This window comes from Anarhichas minor, unplaced genomic scaffold (genome assembly GCF_050575085.1).
Source record: "Anarhichas minor isolate MPS153535 unplaced genomic scaffold, ASM5057508v1 ptg000026l, whole genome shotgun sequence".
Taxonomy (NCBI): domain Eukaryota; kingdom Metazoa; phylum Chordata; class Actinopteri; order Perciformes; family Anarhichadidae; genus Anarhichas; species Anarhichas minor.
Genome location: NW_027466472.1, coordinates 16,956,500 through 16,972,442, shown reverse-complemented (window position 1 = coordinate 16,972,442; position 15,943 = coordinate 16,956,500). Strand labels below are relative to the sequence as shown.

The following is a 15,943-nucleotide window of genomic DNA, read 5'->3' as shown; positions in this document are numbered from 1 at the left end:
TCTCCTTGATGCCAGAGTGCTCCAGTAAGGCACCAGTGACCTTTACAATCATTTCTTTGCAATAAAAGCTAAGAATTGAATCAGCTTGACTCAGGAGGAACAAGGATTTCTCCCTCTAAAGTGTTTGATACTAATACTCCAATGAAATGAGGGATTTAATCTTGATGATTTCAATAAAGAGATGTTTTGGTCACACATTTAGCTTTGCTTATCGCACATTGGAAGCATCTGTCAAACTAGTCCCAGTTTGTGGTTCTGATGCAGGCTATAACGTTTACATTCGAGTCACATAAGCTTCCTTTTTCCAGAAAAAATGATTAATAAATCCTCAATAACTCTTCTTATCATCTTGATGGAAAACAACCCAGTCGCCAGACAAAATTTTGGCATTGTAGGTTTCTTTACCCTGGGATAGACTGAATTTCAACTTTTCTAAATTAAAAAAACATGTTTTATAAATTCGTTTCATGTCTTCCTTGTATTAATGTTGTGAATCGATTTTTCTTGTGTCGTATAAAATGAGCAAGGAGACATGTACTTTCTGGATACCTGGATAGGAAATTCAGTCAAAACTTGGGAACATTTTTAATTCCACATATTTTTTAAATTTAATCTGGATGTTAGAAGGGTCTTTGAGGATTATGTGAATACCTTCAGATTGGTAGTAAGTGCTGAATGACCTGCTTTCATTTTTCTTTGAAAAAAAGAATGCTTAGCTCTCTGAATCCATTGTAATGGTAAATCATGAGAGGCACAAAATGTGTCTACTCAAAACTTCCAAATCTTATTTATATCTTGTGTCCTCTGGGATGTGATGTATGTTTTGAAAAATGTAGCATAAACCCGTTTGTTACACCCGTTTCATGTTCCTATGGTACTAAAACTACCGCGTTCTGATTCTCAAGGCTCCTGATTTGTCCCATCTAAATCTCATGAACCAACCGAAGAAAGGAAGCCTTTGATTATACATGAGGCTAAAGTTATGGAGGATAGTGTTTTACCATCCTAGAAAAATACAACAAGCTTTTCAAAAAAGCATAAGCTATACCATACTGTGTGCCCCAGGCATTCAGACCTGCAGGGGGTGATTGTTCCTGAAAACCACAGGCTACCTCTCTTCATACAGAACGATGGAGAGGTTCTTTTCTTGACTGTTCCACATATTCACGAGAGAAAAGAACAAGCTCTCTTATGTTTAATCTAAGCTTTAGGAAGACCGGGGACGGTTCTCCAAATTCCTATTTATTAAACTTACATATAATGATAATACCATATGACATCTTTCACAATATGAATTTGAATGAAAGAAGTCAGATGTTGAATGTTGCAACACAATCAATGGTTGCAACATGTTAGAAATATGTTTCACCAATTAACTTTTGCTTTTTTCTCATATTGTGAAAGATATGTTGTTTGACAATGATATTGTCTTTTTTATTTATACATTATTATAGTATTATTTATTTAGTTGTATTTGTTTATCTCTGTCTTCTTGATGGGGGGAGGGTCGAACTGAGCATGTGCAGTACGAGTGTCATCACTCTAGCATGTTTCTGATTGAGAGATAAGCCTGTAACCCCTTGTTACAGCCTTCTCCAGTCTCCCACAGTAGCCTTAAATGTGCTAAAAATGAATGAGGAAAAACGTACCTCTCTAATAGCTCTCAACATTAATAATGTATTATTGAATAGAGACAGCAAGGGTTGAAGTAACTTTAACTCTTTTAACATTTATGCTCAAACCCAACTTGCCTTGCAGAAATTCTCTTGAGGTACGTGCTGTTGAAAAGGTTTTTAAGGAACTGGTTTGAGCACTCTAATATCATGCTGAAAGAACGGGAAAACATCAGACACCATACGCAGTGTAGAGCCTTTTTCATCATGGCATTTAATGACATTTTCCATTTGAATCCTATTGCTTTACACTCGACTTTGAACTACAATACTAAACTTGGTCATATGCGTGTGTTCCCCGAAATTATTTATTGCTTGTTTTCCTATTGTACCAACAGATAACCTGCTAGATGACCTAACAAACAGTTCACTTATTCATGTTATTAAAGGTGCTAAATTGGAAATTCAGAACTTACCTCGTGCCTCCCCACCACTCTTAAAAAATGGCGACCATTACGCTGGCGGTGCAAACAATGGCAACAGTGCTGACAGAGTTAACAGTGTTTACCTGAGGGGGAACTGTGGGGTGGGTGCTATGCATCCGTGATTACGCCGTTGGTTGGGATGGTGATATCAGCTGTAACCGCCGTATGAGAGCAGTGCAGAGCCAGTGGGGCACGCTCACATGCACATACACTTAAGGCACACGCGGCCTGCCTGGCTATGTAATCATAGCAGAGAAGCTCGGATATTACTCCACTATATCTTTGCATAGCAAATAGTTGCTTGCTGCTATATTAACGCTCTGAATGTCGCATAGAGAACTTTACATTTCTAATTCCTTTAGTCTTTGTCTAGACCTAAGCCAGCTTTTACCTGGAAAGCTCTAGCGACGGAATATAATATAATCACAGGCATTTTGTATTAAAGCTGCAGCAGCCTGCATTGTGAAATCCCGACCTGACTTTTGCAGTCACCTGGGTCGAACTCTGAAAACATCTTCTTTGTGCATGTCAGAGCCCCAATTCTGACTTTGACAATATCGCATTCTGCAGGATCTTCCCCCCCCAGGCATCTGTATGCTTGTGAGCCCATAAGAAATACAGACAACCTGTTACAACACAGAATACGCTCTGTGCATTCAGGGTTACTTATAAAATATTTTCAGGTATACGCTGCCGTACATCTGACATGTCCTGGATATCTCAGGGCAGTCGTCTACAGGGGTTCTAAGACTGTGAAGCTTTCAGTTTGGTTAGCTGCAACCGTTTCAGAAAGGTGTTGATTTAACCAAGGGAAGTTGAGGACACATTTTGTGGATGTGTTGCGAAATACCAGGGTGTTTCTGTTATTTTGTCTATTGTGAACAAATTTACATGGTAATTGGATTGAACTGCATTATATTGTACAAACCATCCCCCGTGGTAGCACATGAATACTCGTAAAGTTACCGAGAGCCATTTTTGGAAAAGGCCAGAGGGCTTTCTTGAAGGTTGGAGATTTATGTATCTTAGGCATTCGCCTTTATTAGATACTTGACAGTGAAGAGACTGAGAAGTGGCATGAGACATGTCATGCAGCTTCAAAACATGTACCTAAACCAAGTGAGTCGCCCAGGAACTAGTAAACATGTGTGTCGACACAAAAATCAAACTACTACAAAAAAATACAGCCTCAAAAATGACCACAGCATTCTTCCCAAACTGCTTTTCATGGTGCAGCTGCTAATAAAAAGCAGCTTTTTATGGATGCCAGTGAACAGAGTGAGGATGCCTAGGAAATGTAAATGTAAGTATTACGGTCTGATGAGTCGTCTTTCATCCCCCTTACATCAGGTTGTGGGAACCGCTGAGGCGGTTGCTCTGTATAGTCCCGTAACAACATTTCACAGCTTCCCTGGCCACCAAATGGAAACTGAAACTTTGTGTTCTGGAGTGCAGAGTGCAAACACTTCAGGGCTTCCCTTATTTTAAAGTCTGGTCCAGTACTCTCCTAACATAAGCACAGAAGTGTGTGATGGGACAGAATCAGTAGTCAGATTGCACATCTAGTTCATCCACATTTTTCCTGTGGCCGGACAGGCACTGATTTATTATCATTCGTAATAATGAAAGAAATATGCAGCAATAGTTACTGTGGATCAGACATCAATTTTACTTTTGAGAACAAATACAGATAATTCATGTTGGCGGTGGTAAAACGACAATGACATTGGGTCAGACGAGGGATGATTAAACACTCCACATCAATCGCAACCGCGTTGCTTGAAATTTATGCAGTGATCCTCTCCGTGCTTTTCGAAGGGTGGGGGAAAAAAGGCATTTTTGAGTGCAACACAAAAAGAAATGACATGTTCATGATACTTTTGGCTGAACACAGAAGGATGGTCTCGAATATGAATTTGTTTTCTTCCGCTGCAGGGGAGGCAGATCAAAACCTGCCATATGCTACAATACACGGCTTAAATGGCTGAGAATCTGTGCTAATGCAGTAGGTGTGGATCACAGCGTTACAATATCTATGGCAGTGAATCAAAGCGTTAGCTTTCATCTGGGATGCTCAAAATCAGCTCGTTTCACTTATTATACGTATTGCTTTGATAAAACGTGCAGCGAATGCTGAAAGTTGTCCAATAGACATCCATTCATATGGCAATCGGGGACTTTTAGAAAAAAAAAACGTGAGAACATAAAGGCTGGAGACAGGTCAATTATCACAGTCGTTTGTGGAACATAATTCCAAAAGATTTCTGGTTTGAAAGACATGTTGGGTTGAGTTCAGCAGTCACAAAAACAGTCACCTATCATCAGTTTTAGTTCATCAATAATCGCCACACACAACAGCACAGTGATCTGCATTGCAGCTGCTCTTTGAGACGTTCAATCATCAAGTGTGTTGAGACAACAGCCACAAAAGGCTGAGCTAATTGGGAGAGGCACATGTCATTTTGCGTGGATTTAGGCTCAGCCTGTGTTTCCTGCAATGATCCCAAAGGAGTGCTGCAGCATTTAATGAAGGTGGTGCACATGAATCATGGTATCTTAAAGTAGTCTGGTGTGTGAGTCACACTTGTAAAACCCACACAAAATGATGTGTTCTTCTCTACAGTACCAACTTATTTCAGTAGACTACGAGGAATTTAGTGAAATACACACGACATAAACTACTCTAATGGGATCTACTGTGGGAGAAAACCATGCTTTACATTTTGTTAAGTGGAAGAAAAAACCCCGAATTCAGCTAAATACATTACTTGTGCATTATGCAACACACCGTGAACAATCCCAATTAGATGATTTTATCACTTTGCTTTAGCTGCAAATTACTGGCTAAATAACACGGCTATAAATAACCACGTAAATGCTCCCAATAGCTGCATTAATTCAAACATTCCAACACAACTCTTTTAGATACCCATTAAAAGTATAATAATTCAAAGCAGCTTATTACTTTGTGCAAATTGCAATATTTTTTATACGTACAAGGTCCCAAAATGCAAATTATGAAAGATGGATCACCGGTGATTAAATACCTGGACGTTTTTGAATTTCAATGTAAATGGTAATACTGTAAATCTCATTGTGTCTTTGAGACCATAATTCTACCTGTATTAAATTACAAGATAATTAAACCAAGTAAACTGTTTATCAACATACATAATATTCTTGTGTTCTCTGTCCTTTCCTCATGTTTGAATGCTTGATGAATTGCTTCCCTCTGTCACAGGCGCCGGTCATGTGCTTCAGATGGCACGCCAAATTCAACAGAGCCTATAAATGGCTGCTGGCTAGTGGTGGAAGGACTCGGCAGGGTTTTGAGTTTTAGCATCTAGCTGCTGGTTAGGTTGGACGCTTCCCAAATGGACCAATCTGTAGTAAATGGGGTTATACAGCATCTATGGTTGCAGATGGAGTTTGAAAGCACAAAAGCTCAAAATGCTTCCCCCCCCCCCCCCATTTAGAAAAAAAGACTCAAACACAAAAAGTGGGTTTTGGTGGTGTGCAAGGTTGACACTTTAAGATGAAGGTGATTGTTAACACTCAGTTTGAAGTTGGAATCCATTCTGGATCCTGGTCTCTGTGGAGACAATCATCCCCTAATAACAGTAATCTATCTCCTCGTTGGCCAGGACAATAGCTGTTCTGCAGGGGATGTAGACCTGAGAGAGAAAGAGAGACAAAGGGAGGGAAGCAGGTAGGGAGAAAAGTGAGTTGACAATTGACGATTAATGATGCTAACAAGATCACCAATTTTGGAAATTATTGAATCTTCACGTTTATCCTTCTTTAGAAGTCAGACACGGAGGCACTTTGGTGGTGCCTTCATAACCAGGCGTGATTGCTTCTCACAATCAAGGTCGACATGACGGCCACGTGAAGGGGAGGACAAAAAAAACGGGGAACGGTGAAGAAGAGGATGGGGCTTGTATTTCAGAGGGATATTCAGATCTGAGCAGAAAAAGAACTCTTCAGAGCAGACGGTAGACAAACACCACAGCCACGTGTGAAGAGGATTGCCAAGGTTAGAGAGGTATAATCAGAGTGTGACAGAGTTGCAGCTGCATTAAGACCTCTGGGTGGCACTGGAGTCAGCAGATCTGCAGCTTAAAGTTGTGTCTGAGTTGGTTCTCCAGAATTTCATTTGCAGCTCTGAGCGATGGAGACTACGTGTCCTGGCGTAGTTGGTGCTGCAAATTTCTTGATCAGTGACTTAAATCTGTCTCAAATTCATTAACATTTTATCTCGTTTCAAAGCTTGTGCGTTAAAGTGAACAATCCCCAAATGAGCAATCATACCACAAGTGTGGGGCCAAAAAGAAAATAATTATAATTTCTGAACTCTCCAATCAATGCAATTACTGTGTGTTTTATCATCTGTACATGTTGGCTGTGCATCAACTGTAAACTTGAGATCCTGTGAAGATACAATCTGCCAGTGGGAATGAGCTGAGCTCTGAGCATCTCCCGGGTTTTGGTGGACTAAAGAAAAAAAACATGTCAGCAAAAACTAAGCACACCGTGAAGAAAAAGAGAAGGAACCGAGCCTGGAAAAGTCAGATTCCTTGTATATACAGTACAAAGAAATCTTGGTAAGGGTGTTATTTTGGAGAGGTGTAGCTAATAAAGTCTTTGATCAATCCTTTTGATATTCACAGTGTCGTTTGGAGGCAAGGAGCCACAGTGTACCATTAGTCATTTCAGATTTATGCCAAAGGAAAAGCCAAGCAGACATAAATGATGCTATATTTCCCAACAGAAAACTGAAAAAGAGCACAGAACTGTAAACAATTCAATCACCCCCCTGAACTCCTCAAGCCGCCCCTCGGCATCAGTGGATCTGAGCGCGCTGCGGATGTGTTTCTTTGGCAACAGTTTGTCACCGAGGGAGTCGAGCAGCTCGGCACTGAAACCCTGACACAGACATTGGTGACTAATTAAACAGTCACAGTGGGAGAGTCTCCATGCAGAAGCACCGCAGAGAGCAGGGGAAGGCAGAATAAATCATTGCACCTGTTTAGACAAAAGCTACCACTGAGCCCAACCAGGAACATGTCAACAGCTTTTATTTCCACCAAATAGATATCAATGGTGACAAATTCTAAATCTATTTGTGAACAAAGAGCAGCAGATAGCTCCAAATGTTGGCACTGCAATTAGCGGAAGAAATTCTAATTAACACGTTACTCGTCACGACATGAATGTGTTATAAATTAGATACACACTACCTCCTGTAAATGAGCCATTAACATTCATGATTCAGACTAGACACAGTGAAGAAAGTGATCAAATATTTCCCATCATGTTAAATTTTAGTAAACATTATCATGAAACAGAGGAAATCTTGTATTGAGTTGAGTCAGAACAAAACCACCCACGAGAATGGATCCAAGGACGCTGTGGTTACACAGTATACTAGATGGTTTCAATTTAGCTTGCTTGTGCATAATGGTGAAAAGGGCTTCAACGATGATTTTGCACATTTAGTCCATTTTACATGGCTTTATATTTCAGCTAACCATTTTGCAAACTATTCTGCTGTGTCTTAGAAATTGTAATGGATTTTTCTCTGTGCTCCAGAATTCAATTTGCTTATTGCCATACAATATTAAAATCTGTTTGCAGCACCCGGAAACTTGTTTGAGCTGCGGAATCCATCACTGTGAACATCAAGTTTGCAACATTTGTTTGTTGATGCCACATCATCCTTTTGTGGTAATGCAATTTAAATCAAGAATTTGTAACTTTTGTCGCAGCGACCCCAAAGAAATACAAAACTTCCACAAAGAGAAGCAAAACGACCACAAAGAGATGAAGAACAAGCATAAAGACACTATATTACGACAAAGAGAAGCTAAACGAACACAAAGAAACACAAAATAACTACAAATTGACACAGAATAACCACAAAGAGACACAAAACTACCACATAGAGACGTAAAATGACCACAAATATACACAAAATGGTCACAAAGAGACGTAGAAACACCACAAAGTGACGCAAAACAACAAGAGAATGACACAGCGGTGTAGATGTCTTTCCTCCTATATGTAAGATGGGTGGGGGACCCTTTGCGTGTCCAAAGGCCCACTGCCTCATAATTCATCCATTAGTGTCGACTACTTTCAGTTACAAATACCAGTTGTATTGTCATACTAGAAACCCACCGTTGCTCTCAGCGCTAATGACTTCACATTCCTGGTTAACCTCCAGTGTTGTGATGTTATTCAGCTCACACATCCAGTCACCCAATATTAATGTCACACAATCTTCATCAGTGTAGCACACATTCTGCTGCCAACGTTTTCAGAAGGCGATGCACAACAAGCAACCCTGGTCTTCCAAGCATCTGACTGGATTTGTCTGAATATTTCCATAAAGCCTCCGCTGCTCTGTGATGAGTCATTTGGAGTAGGTGTTTATCACTTCACCGGCAGACCAAACCACATTTCAGATCTAACAGCAGTTACTGTACAACAGAACCGTCGCAAATCTGGCAATTTCTTCCAAGTGTTAATATCAGAGCTGCAAAAAAAAAAAATGAGATGAAGAGGAAGTAAAGCAGAGTACATGTTCTGAATTAGTAGAAAGTTAGACTAGGTTGTTTGTCCATTTTTTTTTTTTTTTTTTTCTTACGGATGTTCTTGTATCATCTCGGATAACACTCATGTTAGAATTTAGACTTTCGTCTCACTTTAAGAGCAGAGTCCAGTCTTCGGGCTAATACTCAATATGATCAATGTTCAAACACGCTGATAAAGGATTCATGAGGAGCTTCACAGAAATATATCATCCTCCAGGTCTCTGAGTCCTGACCCGGGCTGCTGGAGAGAGCCCAACCTTCTGTGATCTTACAGTGTCCAGACATGTCCGTTTGGATCCATTACTCACTTAATAAGGATCACCACATTCACTGATCAACACATCATTTACTATTATGCTCTCATACTAATAATCACCAACATTTTGAGCTAACACTGACTATGTTTACATGCACCAAATATTCAGTTTTTTGCCGTTCGAAAAAGACAATATTCCTAATAAGCCGTTTACATGGCTAACAGTTTGACAGGGGTCGATGCCCTAACATGACGTTTATCACGTCAAAATATGGAAAAGTGGAACGGCAGAAGCCATTTTACCATTTTGCATCACAATGTTATTTTCAAAGTTTTCCACCAACGGTGGAATCGTTCGATCGTGCAAAAGTCTGCAGTTTACAGGAAGATTTACAATAACAACTTTAAAATTGTGTTTTTTATTAGCCGACACAAAATAGATAAATGACTAAACATCAAAACTCTGTTCCACATTACTGTAAATGGTATCCTCACAATTACAGTACCTGTGTGCAGCGCATGCGTTTCATACAGTAGAACAGCACGCGTAAGAGGATTTAGTCGTACTGCATATTTGTATGTGCAGGCCCTCAACGTCCTGTTACAGTTTCACTCTGTAGGTTCACACTTCAACACCAGGCCTAAGATCTCTCTGATGGAAATGTACGTCTTTTGATGATTCGCTAAAAGCCGTCTACGTTTTCCTCATTTTCCTTTTCTTCCTCACTTAATTTCTTTTTGTGAAACTGTCAAAAGGAGACAAGCCCTTTGATGCATGCAAAGTTTATCAAAAGGTTCTGAAGCACCTAATTATTCATCAGTGTTCCTTAGCGTTATGTCTTTGACATTATAACACAAACAAAAAACTGTAAATGTGACAATTACCAGAAGAGGTTAAACCTAAAACCCATTTTCTCACATGAGGAGTTGTTGTCCCTGACTACACTAAGTTTTTGACCTGCTAAATGAATAAATTGCAAAAGTTCAATAGCAGTAGTCCTTGATGTGTGAGGTTCTCATGAAACGCCCTGCTGAGTACATCAAGCTGTCAATTCACTCAGATGAAGGCTGAGCTGCATTTTGTTATTTGCATAAAAAGAGCAGAGCATATTTTACAGCTTTTTTTTTAATTCAGCTTCATGGCAAGCTGTTCACTCTATTCATATAGCTATGGATGAAATGAAACTACTAACACACCTTATACTTAAAAACAACCAATGGCGTTGAAGAGTGAGTGAAAACAGTGAATAGAAGGACACAGACCAATTAATGAGATAAAACTCTTTATAAAGCTCCGTAAAGCCGAGGGGAGCAAAAGATTTGGGTGATAATTCTCTGTAGGTTCATCTTCACAAGAGACCCATTGTCACATTGTTCTCCCATTTCCATTTAATATATCATTATTGTCAATTATTAGCCGCTTTAAGTAAAATAGGCTCATTCTCAATCACTCAGAATAAGATCCAACAGGCACTCTGCAGATTCAGATTCAATATAAGAATATTTAATTTCAAATCTAAGGTGTGCAAGGACAAACATACTGAACATAAAATGTATATTTTAATGAGACACGTGAGCATGCTGGTCATGCCAGAGAGTCTGACCGGCAGGTCTGAAGGACAAGCGCTTTCTTTTTTTCACATCACATATGATATATGCATACATATGGGACGCGAGATATCACAGTTACTGGATATCGGGTTTCACAAGCAGCCAAAACGGTCGGTTAATTAGCAAAGAGTGTGATTTTAGTTCTGCTGGTGGGCTCAGATTCAGTCCTTTTTTTCATTTTAGGTATAGATGGTATTTTAAACTACTTACAGCACTTACTTACTTAATAGCAAACATTAAAATTTTTTTAAATGTGAATCTTTTGTCACTAATACATCTTTTGGTACCACTTCCTAATAAGGCACTTTTTATCAAAGAATGTATAGCTCCGAACCAATAGCGTTATTATTAAATGAATGTTTTATTAACTCACAATGAAGCCCTTATTAAGACTTATGAACCGCTTTTAGATTTTTTAAACTGGGAAATAAAATGATATATAGTTTTAGAAAGCCATGTAACAGACGCAGCATATACTGTATACTGACATGTAAACGTTTCATTTGTTTTCCAGTGAAATATTAAAACAACAGAAAACAGCCCGACACAGACACAGCCTACTGACACCTACTACAATATGCAGCACTCCTCTGTACTCACTGTAGAACCTGTTAACCATCTGTGTCACTTCTAACAGCTTCCATTTTGTTATTTTTGGAGTTTGTTTTGAGGAGGTGGTGCGATTTTTTTCTCTTTATTGATTTTTTTTATAATGGTGTGAAAGACATGACTGAAAGAGCTAAAGAGATGTTACACAACAACAGTCCAGGGCCACATTTGTAAACACGGGGCGTTACCGTTACATGATGTTCGCCGCAGCCTACCGAGCCACCGGGACGCTCTCGACTCTGCTGGCTTCATCCAATTATGTGCATCCTCAGTCCGAGGACTGAGGAGATACGAGAGTTTATTATCGCTCAGTAACGAGGAAGCCGGAGCACCGTCGAACCCATTAAAAAGACAGGAGAGGAGAAGTTTGCGCAGACTTTGAAAGCAACAGTTGTTAAATAAAACATGGACGATGTGGGCACCTTTCACAGCCCCCGCAGAGGCTCTTATCTGATTATTCTTGTCATAACCAGGTAGGTGGGAGGAGGAGGAGGAGGAGGAGGAGAGGAAGCATCCTTATGCAAGACTACAGTCTCCCTGTGCAATCTCTACGAGGGAGCCTGTAAAGGAGTTACAGTGTGTGCAGAAGGGTCCCCACCCTGCCGACTCCCTGTCGGCCCCGGTCCTCTCACTCCCTTTCATTCCCCATTAATCCATGATGGTGCCAACATTAGCAGATGACTTGTTAACTAAACTTCACATTTTGGCCAAGAGGGACGTGGCTGAAGCAGTGGTGTTTGAATTAATAAGAGATTTAAGAGAATGTGGAATTTGAGTCCTCATCTGACGAAACCTAAGCTAATACGATAGAGGATAACTGTCGGCATGAGGGAGGAAGAGGCTTTTAAAAAGGTTAAATAACGCTGAAATGATGCTCTAAATGGCAGTGTGAGTTTTTCCCAAACACATTTTTGATGCATTAAAGTGCTCCGTCCAACTCTTAATATACATGCGGAGCAATATCCTCCGTCCATTAACTGCAACACTTTCAGTATTGATGTGAGGAGGTTCAAGTCGAGTTCAGATAAACAAGCACCTTATCAGGTGCTATGTCATCTCTGGTCCCAGCTGAAGTGCACTGCCTCGAGATATTTATTATTTGACTAAACAAACTGGAAAAACCACAGAGTGAGATGATGACTGTGCAAACCACTTCCCAGACGTCACTGTCCTCGCGCATTAATTGCATTCATTAGCATAAGATCTAACGCACGCAATCAGCCAAGTTACAGTTGGAGAGTTGAGGTATCAGTGCTGATCCTCGCTAATTTATCCCTGACCTGATTCATAAACATCCTATTGCCTTTCAGTGTTTTGATTGAGCAAAAATTACATCAAGAAAAAACATGAGGAAGATCCTCAAGCACTCTGCTGAAAATGCATACGAGTGCTTCTTTCGATATTTCAAGGACCGACCTATTTCATGCCATTAGTCTACAGCAATCTCCGTGATGGAAGCCCAGTGGTTCATTCTCCCAGATATTATGCTCCCCTCCGTGATGCCGTGGGAGCTTAAGAGGCGTGCACATAAAAAGGTAAGTTCTAACAACATGAATAATGCACATCGTTTGCCGGGGAATCTGACAGAGCTGTGTATATCAGATTCACACAACGCTCAATGACTCCAGGATAACTGCCGGCATGAGTAAAATGCATGTAAGCCAAATAAGATATTCACAAACAATGGATACCATCCCCCCTGATAGACATAGCGAGCCTTATGCAGGCATATTTGATCATTTTCTGGATTCTGCATTAAAAGCTAATCGTATTAATGAGGAAGATACTAAATTATAGAGCAGTGGTTAAGCTGAGAGGCCCAGACCAGGGAGACGGTGGCTTTTTGCCAGAACAGGCAGCCCTCTTTCATGACAACACACTTAAACCTCATTAGATTGGCTCGAAAGGATCCTCTCACTACAAACTCCATTTCGAGCTAATTAAATTGATTCGTGAAATCAAACGCGAAACATTAAAGGACGAAACATTAATACACTGACAGCTATTTCATCATACTTTGTAATTGCTACAAGCAGGTTGAGTGTACACCTCTTTCACTGCATAAAGGAAAACACTAAACCGCTGTGAAACCATCAACATCCAACCGATTAATGGAACTGGCAAGCATTACAAGTTATAAAGTGTTAATGTATAATAATGTGAACCAACTAGAGATTTGTTTTACGCATAGGAAGGAGAAAGTCAGCCTCATCACGGCTACAATGTAAAGCCCGTTTCTACAGTGCGTCGTTTATGTGCCTCTTCAGAAATTAAAACTATATGTCCGCAAGATACAATTATTAATTTGATATATCTGGATGTGAAGGTCAGCATAGAGTAACCATCCCGTTTATTAATGTTTATGTGGAAGTCCTCAAGAAAGATATTCTGGTGTCGACCAGGGATGATTCATCCGTTGACATATACATATCAATCCTCCAGATACACACTTATGTAATGAGTCTTAGGTGTGCGACTAATCACGCAAATGAATGCTGCATTATGTTTTAATGTACCAGTATCTGGATCCAGGTACTCATTGGTGTTGTTTACTGGGACACTTTAATGGAGTCATTGCTAAGGCTATTAGTCACACCATGGGCCTTTCCTGCAACGTTAAGTCCAAATATGTTCTGACAGAATGCAATCATCATAGTGACACCTGACAAGTCAAAATGTCTGAAATGAAAATAAGGATGCAAGATCAAAGCTACGCCCTACATCTAAACCGTATGTATTCAAGTATTCAGGCAGTTAGTACTCAAGAAATGAAAGCAGCTACATTTTGTAATGACATTTGACTTGGTAATGCTACAGGCAAAATGCATTTGGACACAACAAAGCAAAAATGAGTTTTAATCCCCACACTTTGTATTTTCAGAGATACTTCTGGAGCTGTCTCATCATCACCACCCACAGCTGCTTTTGATATTTTGTAGCCGTGAGCAGCTCCTCCATTACATATGTGCACTGCATTGTGGGACAATGGTGTCCATCAACAGCACACTTCAAAATCATTTAGTATGCATACTGACATTTTTGAGCACACTTAATATTGTCACTTTTTCAGTGTGAATGTAATGCATTCTCCAACCATGTTTAGAATTAGTATGCGGAGTGGGATGGTGATACAGCATTAAAGTGGTCTAGAGACTGAACTCGACAACAATGGCCCAGGACTCATGTTTGGAGTACACTCCATGGACTCGCTGACGTTCAACAAAAGATGGCCTTTGATGAGTCAAAAAAAGAATTACCTTCATGGAGTTGGGGCGACCGTTGAAGGGCTGCGGCTCTGTGCAGAACTCCGTGTTGTGGTCCAGCCGTCCGTGACCTCCATACAGAGCCTCATCTGAATCCAGCTTGATTTTGTATCTGACAAAGATTGACGTTAAGGCGCAATAGCAGTGGGAAACTAGATTATAAGATCTAAGACGTAAGAAGCACAGGAGAAGGTTTTATCACCAGTGCTTTTGGTGTTCAGACTTGGTTTAGCAGTGCTCAGCTGGTTTATATTCATTGAAATCCTCGCACCCATCAGCATTCATCTCCCCTTCGCAGCACTACAAAGTGACAGAGCGGAGCCCTAACAGACAAAGAGAACGTTGCCTGAAATGAACATAAATACAAAAGTGATTCAGCCATGGCTCAGCCATCCTGCCTGCCTGTCTAATTTATCCACTTCACTGCATAAATAATGATTTAATCAAAAAAGGTGATCCATATGACTGACAACAAAAACACCGTCTCGAAAAAGTATCCACTCATCTAGGACTTTTTCATGTTTCGTTATTTGAGTCACGGTGGTATAATTAAGCTTTTTTTGACACAGAATAAGAAAAATAACTCATTAATGTCAAACGGAGCAAATCACTACAAATGGAGCCAAATAAAGTACAACTTAACATGTAAATGACAAAGTGTTGAGGTGGATATTTGGTGAAGGCACTAGAAGGCATTTCTGCATTCAAGTCTGATACTGATCCAACTGATTATGCCCTACAGCAGAGGTAAATGAAGAATATACCGACTACTGATGTAATATCGAAATTGTTAAGAAAGAGCTCCAAAAAGACTGTCTAAGAAAGGCAGGAGGAGTTTTCTTTGTTTCGTCAAACTGCTTGACATTAGCACAGTTCCCATCTTGTTGCTTGGCAAAAAAAACAAAACAGTTACAAGGTCGTTATTAATGTCAGAGAAAATATGGACGACATTTTAAGAGCCCGATTTAAAATGCAAGAAAGTGCACTTTGACAAGTATGTACATGAACATATATTCTAAACAGAAGACTTGCCTCCAGGCAGTTTTCCTCTAGTTCCTAGTAGCCTACATGTACACCCTGATGTCCATGTATAATGTAAATACCCATGAACACAGCGCAGTGCATTATTTACTCCCGTCTCTAAGGTACAGGAGCTCTAAGGGATGCTACTGTAACAAACACCAGGAGAGAGGAGCAGACATGTAAACAGCTCCCTAATTGGCTGGCTGAATAATCACATGATCTCCCCATAGGCAATATTGTGGAGTGTGATCCTCAAACACTGCCTCATTCTGCCCCAGAGCCAGGGAAATTCCGCTTTTGCTGCCGGCGTGTCTGCTTTGATAGTGGTGATTCAAAAAGAAGTGCTGCTCTGTGCATTGTTTCTCCTGAGGAGGAAGACCCCCCCCCCCCCCCCCCACATCTCCACTGCTCTGGCGTTTTATTGACTGAACAAACTCATTCTGCTCTGATGGCTGTATGATATTTATCAGACGAATATGGAAATATC

The 15,943-nt window shown here is 40.2% G+C and overlaps 1 protein-coding gene across 1 annotated transcript in view; it reads right to left on the bottom strand.

Annotated features, from left to right (window-relative positions):
- Positions 1–3,747: 3,747 nt before the first annotated feature.
- gbe1b (glucan (1,4-alpha-), branching enzyme 1b) overlaps positions 3,748–15,943 on the bottom strand; it is a 79,519-nt gene continuing 67,323 nt past the window's right edge. Inside the window, exons 15-16 of the mRNA XM_076099841.1 lie at positions 14,428–14,545; positions 3,748–5,772 (exon numbers count right to left, since the gene is read on the bottom strand). Of these exons, the coding sequence (XP_075955956.1) occupies positions 5,710–5,772; positions 14,428–14,545 (181 nt within the window). The 3' untranslated portion in view covers positions 3,748–5,709. The remainder of the gene's footprint in view (positions 5,773–14,427; positions 14,546–15,943) is intronic.